General features: G+C 36.0%; 1 protein-coding gene across 5 annotated transcripts in view; it reads right to left on the bottom strand.

Annotated features, from left to right (window-relative positions):
- Nucleotides 1-19,023, bottom strand: part of LOC110371991 (tyrosine-protein phosphatase Lar) — a 361,770-nt gene extending 342,747 nt beyond the window's left edge. For 3 of the 5 annotated variants that reach the window (XM_064036782.1, XM_064036783.1, XM_064036781.1), the window contains exons 1-2: nt 18,796-19,022; nt 3,154-3,205 (exon numbers count right to left, since the gene is read on the bottom strand). In XM_064036782.1, the coding sequence (XP_063892852.1) occupies nt 3,154-3,174 (21 nt within the window). In that variant the 5' untranslated portion in view covers nt 3,175-3,205; nt 18,796-19,022. Of the gene's footprint in view, nt 1-3,153; nt 3,206-18,795 lie in introns of all 5 variants that reach the window. The other 2 variants (XM_064036779.1, XM_064036780.1) reach the window with 1 other exon arrangement.
- Between the last annotated feature and the right edge of the window lie 825 nt (nt 19,024-19,848).

The following is a 19,848-nucleotide window of genomic DNA, read 5'->3' as shown; positions in this document are numbered from 1 at the left end:
CAATCAAATGCCGAATTGTTGCAGAAATGCCTGTAGTTATATTTGGATACACGATTTAAGGTAGTCAGATGAGTAAATAAATGTAGGAGGAAAAGAGTTACGAGAATTTTAAAACTCCAAATGGAAAATCAGTTCAGTTTATGAGAAGGGGGGTGAACGGTTGCCTTTGTGTGTGTAGATTGATAAATGCGCGGAAGCACTCGGCGCCTAATGAATGGGGTGTGGCACGCACGCTGCATGCCATTGCAGTATCTGCAATCCTTGCTAACTGCACTGCCATAGCGCAACACGGAGATATTTACGATTTTCGTGCTAACTCAACCGCAAACACTGTTGTTCATGATAAAACTAAGCGCTGAGACTTGAAAGCATTCGATTTTATTCTTACAATATTTTCTGTGTCTTGTGAACAGGTTTTAGCTGTCATAATTTTTTTTTTCTTTTTCATTCGGTAAGTTTCTTAATTTTCCGGTAAATGAGACACAATCTTGAATTTCAAAACCATGAGTTCGCATGCAGATATCTGTAAAAACTACAATTTAAATTAATCAAATAATAACAAACATAAATCATAAGAGAGAAAAAATTAAATGAGGAATGTGAAGTTAAATGAATGTTATTTCAAAAATGTATGCGCTGTTATAAAACTGATTACTACATGAATGAACAATAATGAAACGCTTTAAAAATGGGACATGGATGAAACAAAAAAGGAATGAGACCGTCTACTAACAACTGTTTTAAATATAAACGTTAAAACAATCAGCACGGAAACGAGGCATCCCTTGATACCTCGGACATTAAAACGAAAAGCAATTTCGCGAGGAGAACACTTGTACCTCGCTCCCATTCGACCAGACAGCCAGGCGATTCATTTCCCTGATGGCCAGCCATTACAACGGTCAAGATGGATGGATAACAAACCAGCAATTACACTATAAACACAATGACAATCGAATGTTTTCACTAATTGAAAAAGCCACACATGGATCGATTCATTTGAGAGCACTATATGAAATGAAAGTTGGACAAAGCGTGGCGTGACGCGACATCTGATATATTAACTCCATTGACTTTACGAGCTGTGGTGACGGTTATTAATCTAGTAGGTCACCTACATGCTTATACGTATGCGTATATTAATTGAAGAAGATAACCGAATTCAGCTGAAATCTAGAGAACATACATTACATACACGGAACATAACAAAGAATAACTTGCCCCACATAAATGTTGCCAACATAAAACGCCACGTTCAAAGTTAAGACTCGATGAAAAATGAGAGAGGAAAACAAAAAGTGTTATAAAACGCTCACGACTAAGTACAACTAAAACGATAATGGAGGAATTAGCGAGTTCGCGTCACTTGGCAAAGAATCCTAATCATAATAACTCAAGATCGTATCGCGACTAGAAGGCGATGAACAAAAGGCTGCAGAGCAACAATGGCGCCCAACGTGGGGCCGAGAGGCGCGCTAACAAATTACCAGCCCGCAGATAACTAAGCAATATTAAATCATAGTAATTTGTGGATGCAAGACGCAGCCCCTTTTTTGACAAGATATTTCGCTCCGCTTCAGAAAGGACAAAATATTCCTGTTTTTATTTCGCTAAGTTGCTGATAAGAGTTTCTTTTCAAATTCTCATAAAACAATAAGCAGCTTAATTGAGGGGATGACAAGAAAGAATTATTCAAATCACTCAAAACCTAACATCCGGTGGTAGTTGGCAACTCAGCGTGAAACTGCAATTTCGCCGCTCATAAAACAGGAAACTGGCGGCGTCGGGCGGGTTTCAGTGCAATCGCATCTTTTCACTCGGCTCCTTCGCCTGCGCATTAGCAATTCTAACCGTCGCAATAGTTGCTCGGAAATTGTAATATTTAGTCTTAATAAAGCCATTCGTAACGTTGAATATCCGGAACAGACGTGAGCGGCACAGCGGTTCGCCCGGGCGGCTGGAGGTTCCAGACCAACGCGAATTTAAACTAAAGCTTTATTCACTAAAATGTTACTGTGCTTTTTCATACGACGCTGTATATTAAGTCAGATGTTTATCTGTTAATTATACACGTTTCAACTGCAAACAAGCCAACACTAGAGTATTATTTATTTAGTTTGAAAGCTAAAAGCTCGATTTTAAGGACGCCAATCAGAAGTCCACTGTATATTTTATTCAAACGTTTTTCTGTTAATTGAAGCGGAACAGATAGAAACAAATATTCAAAATTCTAACCGCTATAAATTTCGCACACGAGCGATTCCGAAACGGTCTGCGGCTATTGTATTGTATGGTGCGGCAACAGGATATAGTTTATTAATGAACCGATAGCGAGCAATATGAGGCAGGGAACGCATTCGATAAATTCACCGAATATAGCCCCGCGGACAATGGATACTTTGCCAGTGGGACGGTGCCATATGCAATCTTTTAAAATATTGTAAAAGCGAAATCCCGTGCCAAAATGTGTTAATTCGGCACTTATAATATGCGAAAAATTTTACGTGGGACGACCGTATGCAGCATTAAATTAAGCTTACATCAGGACTTGAGTGGGGTTGAGGTTTGAAAAATAGCATGGCCACGCTTTCAGCCACCTATTAGAATGCGTAGTGCATATATCAAGCATAGGTACTGTCAAAACAAGACTCAGATTCTTTCTACGGATTTTTCATATTATTAAATTCACAATATAATATCAGTTTTGTATTTAAAAATTACCGAAAGTTAATTAAAGTTAATTTTAATCACCGATAATACTAACATTATAAAACATTTTTACGCGACATCTCTGGGAGGGTGGAAGAACTACGTAGTAAACCTAAAAGTTACGTGTCAGCCTAGTTTCAGTAAAAACGTGCGGGATTACGTTTGCAACAGCGCCATCTATCCGAACATGAGGCATTCCGTTAGACGACTAGCGCCATCTAGCGCGCGGGACACCATTTCGCCGCATTTGACACTTGTTTGAACCCAGTTCTATTTTCTTCCCGCGGGAACATGCTTGGGTTGTCGGTTGTCGTAACGTTGCCAACAGAGGGCACTATAATGTAAGTTTCAAAACGGTTGTGATGTGTCTATGAAGGATGAAATCTTAAATATTTCATTTATCAAATTATATTACTTGATTCTATAAAATATCAAGGTACTTACGGGTGTGGTTTCAGCCTCCATTGTGGGATGGTTTCGGGCTGGAACTAAATGTCTGAAACAAAGAAAATAATCCAATCACTATAAATCACATATTGCGAGACGGTCGATGTGAATGCCAATGACCTTTGCGGGAAATCTCATAATTCTTGCCCCGTCTAGGGTTTTTAGACGTAGCTTATACTATGATGTATTACGAAAAGGACTTTAGCTATGATTTGGCATCTCGAGTGCTTTCATACATTAATCTTAGCATCCAAAACAATATTCACGTAGACTCTTAGTAATGGGATCGCGATAATTGCTATTTTAAAGACTATGTAAAACTCTTGTAGTGTAACATTACATAATATGCATTGGCACAATCCGAATTTCACACAACTGATATTTGAAATGAACATAAAAACAACTAAGGATGCCTAATTAACTAAGTCACGAAATAATGCCCATAAATTACTAGTACCGTAACAAATCTCTGCTCATAGGTAGCTCTTAACCTTGAAGGAACCCCATGACCTCTAACTGGCAACCCCTAAACCGCGACCCATAGGTTGTGACCTCGTGGAGAAATCTAGATTTAAATTAATATCGACTTCTTTTCGCCTTACCTTTATTGGTAGGAGATTACATTTGGCGTGCCTTATTTAATGGAGTTGTCTAGCTAGGCTTTTTGTTCAGAAATAATAATTTTGGCACAGTAAGTGCAGTAAAGTGGTTTTGATTTGGTTATTCGCAGTAACATTAATAGCAGGTGACATAAGTTTAATTTGCTTTGGTTAAAAACACGTTATGGCACAGACTGGACTCGGTCGGGATTCAGGTTTACATATTTTAAATTACCACAAGCAACCTAGGATTATTTCGTCAATCAATAAGCTAATCCTCTATCTATAACATGAGACCCGAAAAGATTTGATAGTAAACTTTACTTATTTAGAAAGGAAAATACAGTCGTCATGTTCTATGTTATGTAAAGTATAGAAAAGACTGGGTACGTCACGCAACTTGTCTCATGTAGGTAACTGACATCATGGTTCTAAGAACTGTGGACTCCTTTTAGCTTTTAGCTTACCTGTGAGATCATACTTCTTACAAACAACAGGAGTCCTAAGCCTAGGTATAACGTATACATATATATATACTTTTACTTTTTTTACAATATCTTTAGGTATATTTTGCTATAGTTACTGCAATAAGTTATTAGTTAACTGAAACTGTTGACTGGTGTTTACATAGGTAATATTTCAACCTCTAATTTTAAACACTCCTTAAATTGTTATGCACGAACGTAAAACTATGTAATGAATTTTGAACATTGTTATGGATTACTGCCCGTGTTATCTTGATTATAATAAGTTGAATCATAGTTACGATGGACGATAATATTTGTAATTTGAATTGACCTTAGTAAACTGTGTAGACTGAAAGCCGATAAAAACATAAAATAATTAGAAAAGGACTAGGCACATGATGATGATGAGACTGTTTGAGAAGAAGAAGAGAAATTAACATTAATTTAAATAAAATGTTAGTTATTTTGTACATGGTATTAACAAATTTTCCTGATCATGATATTCATTCAAAAAGTCTGAGAAAATATCAACTTAACGTAAGCAGATCGCGAGTAGCAAACAGTCTCAAGAGACTTATACATCGTAAAATATATGTAGCATACAGCTAAGGAAATACAAGTAGTAATAAATTACTAGCTCGCTAACCCACTGTTACCCTTTTCAGTCACTCCATTCCTGTCTCACCGGCGAAGATAAGAGGATAACTGGAGGATAGAGGATAGAGAATAGCGATTTTCTCAAGACAAAAAGTATTTGGTATAAGCTGCTGTCCTCGTCGTTGCTTGTATGGGCTTAAAGCATACATAGTCTAAGCTAGAGTATGAAGGCTTTTTAATAGCAATGAAATGGATTTAGGAATTTTCAAGCCTATCTTGTAGCACACATACTAATCGTTTGCAATATTGGCGAAAATGTTCGTTTTATTTTCGATTGTGATTATTGGAACTTTCTAGAACTGCTTTGCTCAATGGACTGTTAAATACGGCTTACTCGTATCATAATTTCAGTTCAAACACGATCACTTCATAATAGGCACTTAATACTGAGATTGAATGGCAATTTCGAATTGATCTCCACAAATGGCGGTATTGAAATGTACGTTTGGTAATGCTTGAACAATATTCGGCGCAATGTGGGTTATAAATCCACCCTGTGAGACCACATTGCAGTATCTAAACATGTTCCTATGTTAATTACTTTCTTTCACAAAATAAACTATTTTTACGAAGAAGAAAAGTAAGAGAAAAATTGTTCGTTTCGTTTAGTTCAACATATTAAGTTTCATTTTCATCTTCCCGTATTCCAATTTTTATATGAAGTAGGTGCTTGTATTCTTCTTCCATATTTCCATAAAACTTATCAGTTTGAAATAACAGTTCAGTTGCAAATTCTCTCATAAAACAAACATTGACACTGTTATAATCTCTGACCTTCAGCGGCAAGATTTGAAAGGTTCAAGAGTTTAATAGTGTTGACAACATCAAGCGTATCAGCTAAGTGCCTGTCACGTGATACTCATAATATTGATACGGCTACATAATTATTGTACTTCACAATGATACTTACGTCTACATAATTAATAATAACAGCCACAAAGGTAAACAAGAAAAGGTCATGATAATCTGAAACATTGTTTCTACGTAAGACTGTCAACGTATACTTAAGCAATAGTCCTTTAGATACGTCATACACAAGTCAAGTCATACACGTCATACCCTTGGCAGGTAAAACCTCTAAGTTAGTATGTATTGGACCTTCTCTTGGTACAACTGGACAAATTCCATCATCCTTACGTACTAAGTAGGTTGAATGTAGCTTTCGTATTTATAATCTCATAAAGTGAAATAAGTTTCGCAGACTATCTTTTTGTAAACAAATCAAGTTAAATAACTGAAGAAACTTTCAAAATATTAATTAAAGAGATAAGCAAGTTAATGTGATTACTGAATAAGAGGACCAAACGTAATACTTGTTTATAAGAATAATAAAAAGTGATTTCTTTTTTCTGTCACTATAAAAGCATGTCCCTGCAAATAAAACAATAACCAAAAGCCATTAAAAGCCTTAAAAATCTCATAACAGAACATCGTTGAAGCTCCAAGTAAATACGAGGAACACACCATATTCCCATCGGGCAAACAAAGTTAAACCGTATTATGAACGGATGCCGGCTTAATAAGCTCTCATAGTAAGTAATTGTGTTAAAACGTATTGTATTACGTTAACTTTGCCACAATGCAGTACAATGGAGGTGAATGAGGGTATTATGCGATAATTCTGCGCCGCTCCTGATTAATTTTGAGCACTCACTCGTTAAACTGAGGCTGGTTTCGAAACTTTTGTGGATATTTTGGACATGTTAGACGCTTTGACAAAAGCATGTGATGAAAATGGTCTCTATACCCCAATTTTATAATCTGTTAAAACAGAGACTGCACACCGTTTACTGGGTCTTATAAAGGAAGGTTCATATCTGACGAAATATGCGTCCCGTGGTATCGGTCGCGTAACGCCAAAACAGAGAAATATACGATATATGTATAACATTCAATCATTCACACCTATCCAATGATGCGTTAATGCGTCGATCATGCATTTACGATACTCTCGACGAATTTTTCCTTCCCTAGAAGCCTGCTGCTGACCATTATAAAATCCTGGGAGCATAAAGTATTTAAGAATATAACCGAACTTCAGAAAATATTGTAATGTATGATTTATCACCACAATCAAAGTATTTAAATCAGTTGACATTAAATAACTTTCAGAGGACGGTCAAGTACCTTCTTTGGCACTCCATAACATTCATTTACAGTTAATTATGCAATCGAAATACCTCAGTATTTAATAAGTACAAGACATAAATATTTGTGTTACCTCCGAGCCATACAGCAAACCATACCAAAAGAGTACCATCTTTATTTTTCTTTCTGACGTAAATGGAGTTAGTGGTATATCAGTACCTATTAAAGACTTACACAGCTCTTGTCAACTAGAAGAGTCAAATACCCTTTGCAGGCCATAAGCCGGAGCCTTGTTGTCCCTTCTAGCGCTATTCTGATCCGCATTTCCAAGAAATTTATCCTTCACCCAACCTATTAAAGCTTCAGATATTACGTTATACTCTCCACAGATAATAATAACGAAGACATTTTACTTTTTAGAAGCAAAATTCTCTTTAATATCTCCTAGTAATATTTTTAATCTAAACTTTAGAGCTCAACATCGAAGTCCACTTAAAGGTCTAAATTAAAAAGTTTAATTAGGTAGACTGAAAACCAATAATTCCAAACTATTTAAGTCTGGCGGCACAGTTACTCGTCATTAAAATCCGTCACTCAGAGTGACAAGCCCATCTTCAACGTTTGTGTACCCAATATTTAAACGAAATGAGAGCCATCAGAAGGTTAGCTTAGTAAAGTAAGAGAATTACGAACACACGCACACACACTTACCTACTCAGAACACTCTCTCTGGTAATTAGATGAAGTCTTGTAACTACTAAACGCAAGTTCACTTGCATTCTCTCAACGTAAGCGTATGTGCAGTGTTCCTGAGTTCTTGGTAGTAATAAACATAGACCGAACCTTCTGTACTATCTATTTTGCGGTATTAACATGGCCACCAGCTCTACACAAACTTCATTAGCGAACCAACTTTGTCGTATGTCCGCAGGCAAGTTTCGAAATAACTAGATCGATCGAACTATTCGCAACTTACTACTAAATATAAAAAGTTGAAAGTTGTGGGAAGTCTCAGTTGCTTAGGTTATACTGAGCCCTAAATCACTGGGAAATGTGCTTTGTCATATCGTTGCTTTTGAAGAAAATAAACTTTGTCAACAGGATCCTTAACATAACAAGTTACGTTATAATGAAGCTACAAATAAACTTCGATTGAATGAAAAAAATATTCCTAATTATAATTACATACACATAAAACATTATACTGCTCAAAATATAGTAACGCAAAATTATTCTGGAAAGTTCGTTTAAGACTAGCAATCTGCGATTAAAATATACGAAATCTATTAACACAGTCTGATGGGAATGACGTAAACCTAGACTAGAATGTTTACATAGACGATTTATTCGTCTGTTTCCTTGCAGAGAGCTAAAATATATCGCAAAGCTGGGCAGGCGAAAAAAACGAAGCAAATAAATTGCATGTTCATAGTAAAACAGGTCAGTTACGTAAGAATTTTCTATTTACTTTATAGAATCATAAAGTTATCACTGTTCTAAGACACTGTTATTTATTCAACTTTTTACCTTAAGCTTGAGCTGATAAATTGTATCTAGGAGTAGCACGGAAACAAGACAAACGCTTTATAAATACTTAGTTCCTGATCAGTTTAAATTAATACTACGTAGACGGGAAGCGAGTGGTACTAAAGTTCTTGGCATAGCGAAATGAACTCTATCGACCTTGAAATAAAGGTTGAAGCTGAGGTTAGCGGACGTTTTAATGCGGTTGGCAGACCATAGTACCTTGGGCTGATTACGCTGTTATTTGAAAATTGATCTCATTAGTTAAGAGTCGACCTGTGCGGTCGGACCACACCACATTTCTCACAATCAAATTACTACTGACAACTAAGAAACCGACGATTGTTTATAAAGAACTCTTATAACATAAACATGGGTATATCAGGAGTACAATATTACTATACAACTGAGCCTGATACCAGCATTAGGTCGAAATGTCAGAGGGTCGAGCCATTCGCCATTTATTGGGCACGGTTCCAATCCTACGCGAAGTATTTTTTCTAACTAGTAACCTCGTTTCAGTAACTCAAACTAAGATTTCGGCTTGCGAACTTCTAGATTTTTTAAAATTGAGGAATAATATTATTTGGCGTTAGAAGAAAAAAATAGATGAAGCCTCGTTGACCCCAAACATCTGAAAACAGGACCAGCTCCCGAAACTCAATACATAAATGGCTTAATTCGAAATTCAAATCGAGATTTCGGTATCCAAAACCGCGAACAAACTTAACGAAACTGGTTTATCTCCGTCACGATTAAGCTTCATTCACGTCGAGAACATTGGTGTTAAACGAGCGAATCTCAACGCGGGACCGAAACAGCGGTCTTGTACCGACTACCGAAGTAAGTCGACAATCAGCCGACTTAACTATTAAATTGTAGTACTTAAGACTGGGTCAATGAAGCGAATGCTCTGACGTTTGATGCTTTGGAAATGGATAAGTTTGAAACTTTGGTTTGTAAGTTCATTGGGAACACACTCCACGCCTAATTTTCCATGTGAGTAGGCCGAAACGATACAAAGCTTTCTAAGTAATTTCCGTACATTCTAACACTGAATTAGAAATACTTTAAAATGCTGACATTAAAGCAAGCCTGTGATACACCACACGACTTTAATTATATAAGTCGTTACTTATATTTTAATACCTTTCAAGTAATATTCCTATGGCACAGTGAACCAGGCATAACGAACGAGCTGAAAGGCAGTCTTAGTGGTCACAAAGAATTTAAATGAAGCTCTAAAATTACAAGTAAATGAAAGCAAGAGAAATAATTACTTTCTTTTGTGGTATTAAGTCGCTAAAAGCGTCCTTGTAGAAATAAAACAGTGTATTAGAGGGTTTTAATTTAATAACTCCATGCTAAATTATCTAAAGTTATTAAATTATCTTTAGAGCTTTTGCGTTTTTTATGGCAAGCTGATCATAATTTGTAAGTTGACCAATTAAAGCCATAGATTTTTCACTTTTATGTAATCATAGCGTAGGTCTATTTATGAAGATCAATAACATCCATATAAATGTGGGTTCAAATCGTTTTTTTGACCGAATTTCCTTTTTTTACTATGCTGTGGGAAAACGAGTAAAACCATGAGAAAAGCCAGTAAACAGTCAAGCTAATGATCCCATGACGAATACTTCCCAGAATGCACTGCAATGAGATTATCTCAACGAGCTACGCAAGTACGTACAAGGCCAGAAGATAAACTTTCCCATTTTAGCCGTACGCCGCATTAGTCATCATAATGCATCAATGCAGGCCGTTAAAGTGGTCTATTTATACGATAAAGAAATGGAATGAGGAACTTTGTTTGCCATTGTCTGTGAAACAATGCGTTCTGCTATCGAAATAACCGCAGAACGACCGGAGAAAAGTGCATAGCCTTTTCATTTTGCGCTTGACCAACTTTACGGGGTAAGTAAGAAGTAAGACGGTCTAAGATTTGCACGCGTACTTAGACTGCTTTGACTACCATATCAATGTATACTGATTTCAAGTTAATATTGTGCTACAAGCTAAATAGGTCATAATTTACCTGAAGGTTAATGTAATGTTAGACAGAACTATGTGCTCTTTATTACGTAAAAGGGCATTCAGGACCATTTAAAAATACACTGTATTGGCGTACTATACCATAATATCTAAATATGTACCAGCTGACAACCTGAGGCACACGTCTAACCATGGCTACTAGAAAACCCAAAGATCCTGCGTATAGTGTTAGATCCCGGAAAGTAGGCCAATCCAAATTCGCAAACGACATCTTTTTACACAAAGATCTGACATAATTTTAATTAACTGCAAGCGTTTGGCACTTATAAATGAGAAGGGAACGATTGCAATTAAAACATCGATATTACGTCACAAGCAGTAGCCAGTAAGCCTTTTTGTCCAATTAGTTTTAACAATTTATGGGGAAAGATTTAATAAAGGTTTTTCCTTTATTACTTAGCACAGGCCAGAGGTTATGAATCCCATTAATATCCTACCCAACATCACAGGAATGGGGTTAAAATCTGGCAACATTAATTCACATTTAATGCAAGAGAATCCTTATAAACATTATAAGAGAATCTAAATTAGTATAAAGACAAGGGCGTTTGATACGCTTTTACGATAAGAGAAAAGTTCGTGCTGTGGTGTACATTTGGTGTCCAGTCCAATGCATTACGTATTCCGCCAGCATCACTGTCAACCCTTTAAATAAAAAGGCAATAAATTCATCTTATAACTAGGACGGTCTAATCGACCTCAAGCTACGTACGCGTTCCAATTCCATGAATGGCTTGATTCGCGTGTACCAATACCTATTACCATGTGTTGTCCAAAACATGCAATTATAAACCTTATCAACATACACGGTAGGTACATTTGAATTGATTTTCGATATATTGATAATGGATGATAAAAAACAATGAGTGGCTACCGTTATTGTTGTTTTCAAAGTAGGTCAAATACTACTTCAAAACGGAAAATGGCGAGTTAGATGGGGATAAAGGCATACTTTTTCATAGACAAATAAAGCACTAGCAATCGTTTTATTTCATCTGGTTTGTGTGGCAAAACATATTTCTAATCATCGACCGAATCGATATGAAAACGTCATATTAGATAGTATGACAAATTATTATTGTTGCACTAACAGAATATGAGCTGACAACATGTCAACACCATACATTACGATTTTATTAACTCGGAACGGCGTGTCTGTGCCAAACGCGTTTCAATTAACGCTTTGGCACAAACCGTAACGCTTGTTACCCGTTAGGCATTACGAGCATAATTTTATGTTCTTCCAAACAATTTAATTACTAAGAAATGTGTACCTACGTTTGTACAAATCCCATTCGTTTCGTCGTAAGCTCCCACCGAGTTATAACAATGCACCTCTTGACGTCAGAAGCAGCAAAAACGTGTATATTATATTATAGAACAAGATTGCAGTGGCGTCGTAAGCATTGAAGGGTTAGCTCTTGTCTCTAGTAGCTAGGCAAACAATACCTCACAGGATGCCAGCCAGACGTGGTATTAACATCGATATGGTTTTTTCTTTCTTTCGAATTAAGTCCAATAAAAGTGCAATTTGTTAGTGGTTGGATGGTGGTTACCAAACGTTTTTAATGCGAAATAGATAAAAGAAGCAATCTATTCTTGAAAGAATTTAAAGGTTCTTCTCCCATTTCCAACAATAAAAGTAAGATGAATCTCACAAATGGAATGCAAATTTCCCAGAATCGCGAAGACTTGGCAATGTCAGTTCACACGTATTACACAAATGTTCCGGTGATTTCGCATTCGTAGATCGAAAGGCATTTAAATAAATCGTAGGCGTTGTTATAAGTACTGACCGCAAGCCGCAACAAACGAGTTAAATTCGTCAACAGAATTGCGAGACTGTATGAAAATATAGGGCTGCGGGATTTTGCGAAAGAATTACCGGCCCTAGGACCAGAGAACAGAGGTGGGTTTTACTCAGTAAATGTCTGACATTCAGGATCTAGCTGCACCCACAGCAGGGAAGGGTCATCAGCTGAAAATTAAGCTTGTGAATTCAATTGTTTTTATTTGTATTTAGGACCATCCCATGAGTCTACTATGTTCTAATCTAGTGTAGCAAAGACACAACCTGATTATTAGATTTTACAAACTTGCGAAAATGTCCCCACTTTTCTTTGCCAGACACTTTATTGTACAGATGAGAGTTACCTTATACAAATTCTTTTGTGAAAATCGTCCAGTTCAACGGCCAAAGGTTACTTCACGAGTTCAAATCTCGAGAGGAACAATTTAGAATAACCGCACTCTAATGCAAGTTTGCAAAACTGAATACGTTTTAGCATAAAACATTCTCCAGGTGTCCAATTCACAAGTATTGTTTCAAAGATATTGTATAATAAATGAGTGCCTATTAAAAGCCACCTTCAGAACAATCAGCGATCTCTCACGAAGAGAATTGTAATGTATTAACTAGCGTCTATTAAACCGAGTTGAGGGGGTCAAGGAGAATGATAGTAATGCGTCATCGATGGTTATTCTTCATTCAGTCTTTTCACAATAATCATAACTGGTGTAAATAAAACATAGTATGTGCAATTACGTAGGCACTAGGCAGTCGGTATAGGTAATAAGTCTTCGGTCGACAAAAACCGGCAATGCTGAAGAATCAGAATTAGGTAATCGTAATCGGGATTAAATCTTAACGAGATGTTCATTGCCAATGATTGAAAGGTTTTCTTAGTATTAACTTAGAACCACCTTGAGAACTTGCGAACCAGTCTTCCGAACTACTTTAGAATCACTGTGCGAATTCACACGGCAACTCTCGATTTGCATACGTCCAAATTTCTACAAAACCGTTTTCTGCTCCCCGTTCATTTGTGTCAGATATCGTGAGAAAACAGAGTAAGAGCTGTGCGGAGTTGTTCGGTTCGTTTCTCATTTATTTAAGCTAAGAATAACCTGCTATCATTGGACAGGATCCTGATTGGGGCTTGTCTGTTGAAATTGCCGCCAAATGTCGCTCTAAATAGAGTCGACGGCAACGTGGCGTGTCTTCACTCCAACTTCAAGTATAAAGGGCTTACTCCCATTGGGTCGTTAAGCATTAGCATTGGCGTACAGGTAATTTTGAGCGACAAGCGAACATCAGACAGTTTAATGTGCAGCGTGTTTGTATTTAAGGAACGGGGTGAATCTCAGGACGTGGGTACTTTCGTTATCATTACACGTACGAGTTTGCTGTGTTCGTTTACGTTATCTGGGAGACGTCAAAGTTTCGCGTAACAATGACTTGGGTGATTGACTTGAGTGCATTGGAAGATAGTAGTTTTGGCATTTTGGTACTGCATTACGGACTCCATGACGTCAAAACTTTTTCTTTTGGTTGTGCGCAGGTGATAAATAAAGCAGTGGTGCACATGCAAGGAAAATGCACCTGTCTTTGCAGATTTACAATCTTCAACAGTTTTTAATTTAAAATTCAGCACCTGTCTTTATCATTGGGGACTAATTATTATATAGCTCTTAAAAAACTGGTATATGATAGCGTTCTTAAAATATTCGGATATTGAGTAATAATAATTAGTTTAATAATTCCTCATAAAATATACGGTGTAAGATATTGATAAGTGATTTCACCAATTAAATAGGAAATAAAATAGCAATAAAAACATTAGCGGCAACAAGATGATAGGTAATGAAAAACTAATAAAAAAGTACTTAATAAACTCGTGTTATAAAAACAAACACCCATACACCGAAAATAGAAACATATCTCACCAATTAACTAAAACATTTAACTCCTTTGGAACAGGTTTTCAAATCAACGCTAAGTAATTGCATTGGAACATAAAAGATAAGTTGGCAATATATTTAATCATGCACGGCGCGTAGAAAACACCTACTTAAGGGTGTGTACACATAGTAAGGCGAAGCAAACGCGAACTCATTTTGTATTGGAGACCACACAGTGTGTGAGCCGTTCGACCGCCGATCTGGGTACGAAATAGGTTCGTATGTGGTCATACCCTAACACCCAGCCCAGAATATCCGGAACGGCAACATTATGATAAATGATTGTACCTACATAAAAAATATTGGGATCAACGTAACTTAGCTCAAGGTTAGACGTTAGGGGGTTATGTGAACTATGTAGGTGAGGATTAGTCAGGGTCCGTCTATGTGAGGTTTCCGGGCAAGAATTGGTCACTACATTTTCGTAGGTGTTGACAATTGGTAGGCTTGAGATCTCCTTCGGATTAACGCTGAAGTAAACAACCGTTCAAGTCGACAACAGATAGCAATTATTGATAGGAGTGTTCATTTTGAAGTGGAGGCAAAACAATATTGTATTGGAAGGCTAAGCCGCTTACGCAAGCATTATACGCATGATTCAATGAAACGATAAAGTTCAATGCACAGATCAGAAACAATATGTTTATCGTACAACATGAGCTGGAAAGTCAAGGTCAAATGTGGTAGAATTATGTACTTTAAACAGTTTCACCGAAATTAACGATGAAGCAGTCAATGACTCGACGGTGACAGTGTACCGTCTGATGTTATAGGGGGCGCGCTAAGGTGATAATGATAGGGGCGAGCGTCCCCTAACACGGAATACAATTGCGATGCTACCCATAATTGAGAACACCCTAGCACTGGCTTTTTAAGAAAAATAACATAGGTGGGATTTGCAAACATCACTAAAATAGGTTCGACATGGCATGTTCGTGTAAAATTGATGAACATGAACTAGTGCGCTAATAAAAGATTTAATTGAATGCAATGTGTTGCAGTTCGTGTTATTTTTGGACAACTTCGTGGTAGCAGAATGTAAAATTGATTGTCTGAACGTACTATTGTTGTATAGTGTATTTACAAGCGTTCGTGTAACAAGCTCAATTAAAAGCATTAGAGCACCTGCCTAATGTGGCTGATCAGGAATTCAAATGGGCACTAGGAAACCCATACCACGGCATAAGTACTAAAGTAACTTGTGTAGGTTCTATCCAAATTCGCGAGTGTTTATTACACAACATGTTTTTAAACAACTAATTAAACAGATAATTTTTTCGCAGTTTTGGGGAAGAACTTATCAGGAACACCTACTCTAATATTTAAAAGGGATATGATGTAACTCTCAAGTATCAAGCAAGTACAGAAGAAAAACACCGTCTGTCTCGCCATGGATACGTTACTTTACGCTCAAGGTTGCTTATTACGCATTATTACTCTAGTCTGGCACATAGCGTCGTATGTGCAAACACGATAACTTGAGATGAGGACAACGACACCGGCTGATTTGATTACGGGAAAGATAAGATAAATCTCGTCGGACGTAGGGCTAAGCAAGGGTTTGGGTAACGAGTGTACTGATAATATACTTAAACTTGATACTAACGTAGGCTTGTAGAACAATATTAATACTGAGACATAAAATAAGAAAAAAAATACAAACATCTGAATTGAGCACCTCCTTTTTGGGAACTCGGTTGAAACATTATCCTCTTTCTAGGCCAGTCGGGTGAAAACGAAATCCTTACTGCGAGATCTACGTTTGAATATCGTTCTAGAATACTGGATTAAGAAATCCGATGCTGCAACTAGGCTACAAAATGTTTAATACCCTCGTGAATTGAGGTGGGTTGAAACATCTTTGCTACACGTGGTTGTACCAGTTGCATGAACAATAAGACAATACCTTTGTCGCGAAACAACAATAAAACCACAACTGCAAATGGAAGTGATAAAAAATGTATTCTGTCACATTCAGCAATATAATATTTTGCATAACTTATTGAAATATTACTAACAACCTTAACTCGCGGTTTCGCTCGCCTGTCGAAGGAAATTCGCACACTCAGATAAAAAGTAGGTACCTAGCGTAGTCTGATCAAAAATTGCTATGATAGGTATATGGTCAAGCAAACAAATTAACTCTCCAGCTTTATAAATACTTTAAATAACTATTTGACATACAGCTATCACTTTCAATTTAACTCAAGGTGAACCAAATCCATACACACAGATTTCAAAGATCTGTTTTTAAAACATAATAGCTATCAATGAAATATTTTAGCATACTAAAAATATTGAAGCTACCTTATCACTAAGTCCAGATATCTATGGCCTTACTACAAAAACTTAAACCACTGTTTTACACTTGTCTAAAAAAAATTTGGCTGCAAAATGAACCATATGTCAACGTCATAATTTGTCATTTTTTTAGACAAGGCATAAACTGACGTTTAAAAGTGTTTGTGGTTAAACAGCTAATGTTTACTTGGTGGATACTTTATTTACTTACAATATCCTTGTGTGAAAATACATAAACGGGTTACATTTTTATGTATACTTAAACATTGATAAACAACTCCTGAACTGGATAACATGTTTCAAAGATGAATTTTGCTGTTCATTTAGGTATCAGCATATTGATAATTTTACTAATGTTTAAAGATAAGTAGTGAACCAAACCAAAATATACATTGAACTGACATTGAAAAGCAGTGTACTTTACTTTTATTGATAACATGGCCTAATCAATGCCCCTTGCGAGTAACACAACAATCTCATATATCTAATTTTCATAATCTCCATTTAATAGGAAATTTTAGTGAATCATTGAATCATTGTACCCATCTATCTAAACTAGTACAATAAAGAGGAAAACATTTTTGGTTGTTTGTTTGGGCTTAAAGGCTCCGAAACAGCTGAACCAATCAGGAAAAAGCTTGTAAAAATATTTCTCTGTTAGCTGTAGCTATATTTTATCGTCTCCATTTCTCCATTAAAGTAATTTCTGGGTGACACCACAGGAAAACCACAAGTAGAATATATTTTAGGTAATCAAATAGCCTAGTTGTTGGCAATACAAAGTCAACTAGTATTATGATTTCGACTATCAACATTAATTAGGTACAAAACTTCCTCAAAGTATTATCGACTGAGCTGTTAAATATAAATATTACAATAGTTAATAAAAATAATTAAGTAATTGGTTTGATTCATTGATTATTAGTTTACAAGCGGCAATTAGTTTTATCAACATTTTTATTAACAAATGAGTTGGTTGAGGAAATATTTGAATAAAATAGAGTTTTATATTATTATTTTTTTACTCTTAAGAGTACTGTTTAAATGTTTTCAAATATTTGAATGTGTTTACGGTTTAACAAGACAATTCATAGCACTATAACCGCAGCCTATTGTTGAATTGTCTTTGGTAAAAAAAACTTGTTTCCCAGTAAATAACTTTGAGTTTATGTCACTACTTAAGATGTATGTAATGTTAGTATTTTCTATATTTTTCTCAAGATACTACAACTATAATTTGCCTAATGTGTACATTAATAGATTAGTTAATGATCTTTTATTGACCTATCATCAAACAACCAACCCACATACACGAAAAAAATAATACTGGCCCATTCAATTACCAATCATGTTCTATTTTTAAATAATTATGTAGTCATCAGTTAGTTATGAATTAGAATGTGGGACATAAATCACAGGGGCAGATGTCCCATGATTCATGGGATAAAGTTATCAAAACATGTGTGTCCAAATTATAAACACAATGTGTTCTCCATGCTGTATAAGACAGACATACTGGTTCATAAATAAAAAATCTTGGTGTTTATTTTTTACTGTCCAGTGCTGCTTACATTTCTGAACAAGATCTGGATGATTGAATAAAAACTTTATGGTACAAACTTCTGATACATTGATATAGTAAACATTGTTTTGGTCAGTGGTAATGAGAATTATATTGAACATAAAAGTTACATGAACCTTATATTCATTTTGCTAACCACCTCAATGCTAAGTAATTGTTTGCATGTCTATATGCAAGTAAACTTGGTTCGAAATTACGATTTGTTAATATCAGTTTTGTTGTGCAGATTATAGTAATGCAAATGCAGCTTGTACAAGTTTATCTTTACCGACATTGCTTTTACTAACTAAATTGAAATTATTCAAATATTTCTAGCAAACGAGACTTTGATATCTTATCAGAAGGTACAAAAGCATTATGTACCCCTACAGTGTTTATGTGCAATATTTATTGCAGCGAACTTCGACGGAGCTTCGTAATAATTCGCCAAAAGTTATCATCTGGCGATAACCTATGAGAGACGAATCAATTGACTCTACAGACATCAACTGCTAACATCTACGGCATAAACAATTCGTTTGCTCTCATAAAAAATCACAACATTCCCGGCTGAACCACATTTACGAAACCTCGTAAATCTCAATAAATCCTCAAATATAGAAAGAAACATAAAATAAATACATACCCTTATAAGTACAACCAAGATATCGAGTTATCCAAATGTTCAACCACGAAAACCATTATCACAAAAAAACACACAATACACAGGTTCCACTAGCACATTATTATTAATAAATTGTTTAATCCACACCCGCGCAAATGTTAAAAATCAGTTTCTTATTGACATAAACACAAACTGAGCGTCCGCCATATGCAGGTACGTTCCGCACATACGAGAGCGTACAATTTTTCGGCCGGCTTGTTCAAAACGCTAGTGAAATGTCAGCGCGCTTAGTCTAAATATAACCAAAAAAATATTTAGCGAGATCCATCACATGGTATCTAAGTAATTTTATGGTAACATTTATCTCAAATTTACTCATTTATTGTGATAAGTTTTATGAAATTATTGCTTTTTCCATTTACTGTAATTTATTGAAAATGTCAGATACTCGAAGCAGAATTGGACGATCACTGTCTTCGGAACGCACATCAATTTGCATTTCACTTCACTCTCTTGCGGGGACCGCTACAACTTCACCGCGCTCAATCCCGACGAGCTTTGATTTCGATTTACGGAAGAGTATAGATGCCTGTTAGAAAAGGATGGATGATATTGTAGTCAACGGCCTCTGTGAACTGTGAAGATACTGCGTGAAACGAGCTATTATTTAGTAGACTGTGGCATTTTCTCGTAGCACTTCGTAGTAAACCGTAGAACTATAATGAAAACTTGTATGATTAATAACTTCACACAATATGATTGTTCTTGAGATCTCCAAGTATTATCCATTTTCCAATAAAATAATTCATAACCAGACAGGAATTAAATTTTTCTTCATAATTACCGAGAGCTTTCGAAGTAGTGTACTGAGGTTCAATAATTATCTTATGTTTTTGCAACTCTAAATAGGATTTCGTTGTTAGGTAAAATAATTAATCTTAATCTTGAAGAGAGAAAGTTTCTCTTATTCATTTCCAGGGTACCTACCTATTTACTTAATTTATTTCGATTTTAGTGATAGCACGAATCTTAAATACAGCCCGAATAAATACAGCTCGGGGAAATGTAAATGAA

The sequence above is a fragment of the Helicoverpa armigera genome, chromosome 11 (genome assembly GCF_030705265.1).
Source record: "Helicoverpa armigera isolate CAAS_96S chromosome 11, ASM3070526v1, whole genome shotgun sequence".
Taxonomy (NCBI): domain Eukaryota; kingdom Metazoa; phylum Arthropoda; class Insecta; order Lepidoptera; family Noctuidae; genus Helicoverpa; species Helicoverpa armigera.
The sequence above is the reverse complement of the archived record's forward strand: the minus strand, read 5'-3'. Positions and strand labels throughout refer to the sequence as shown.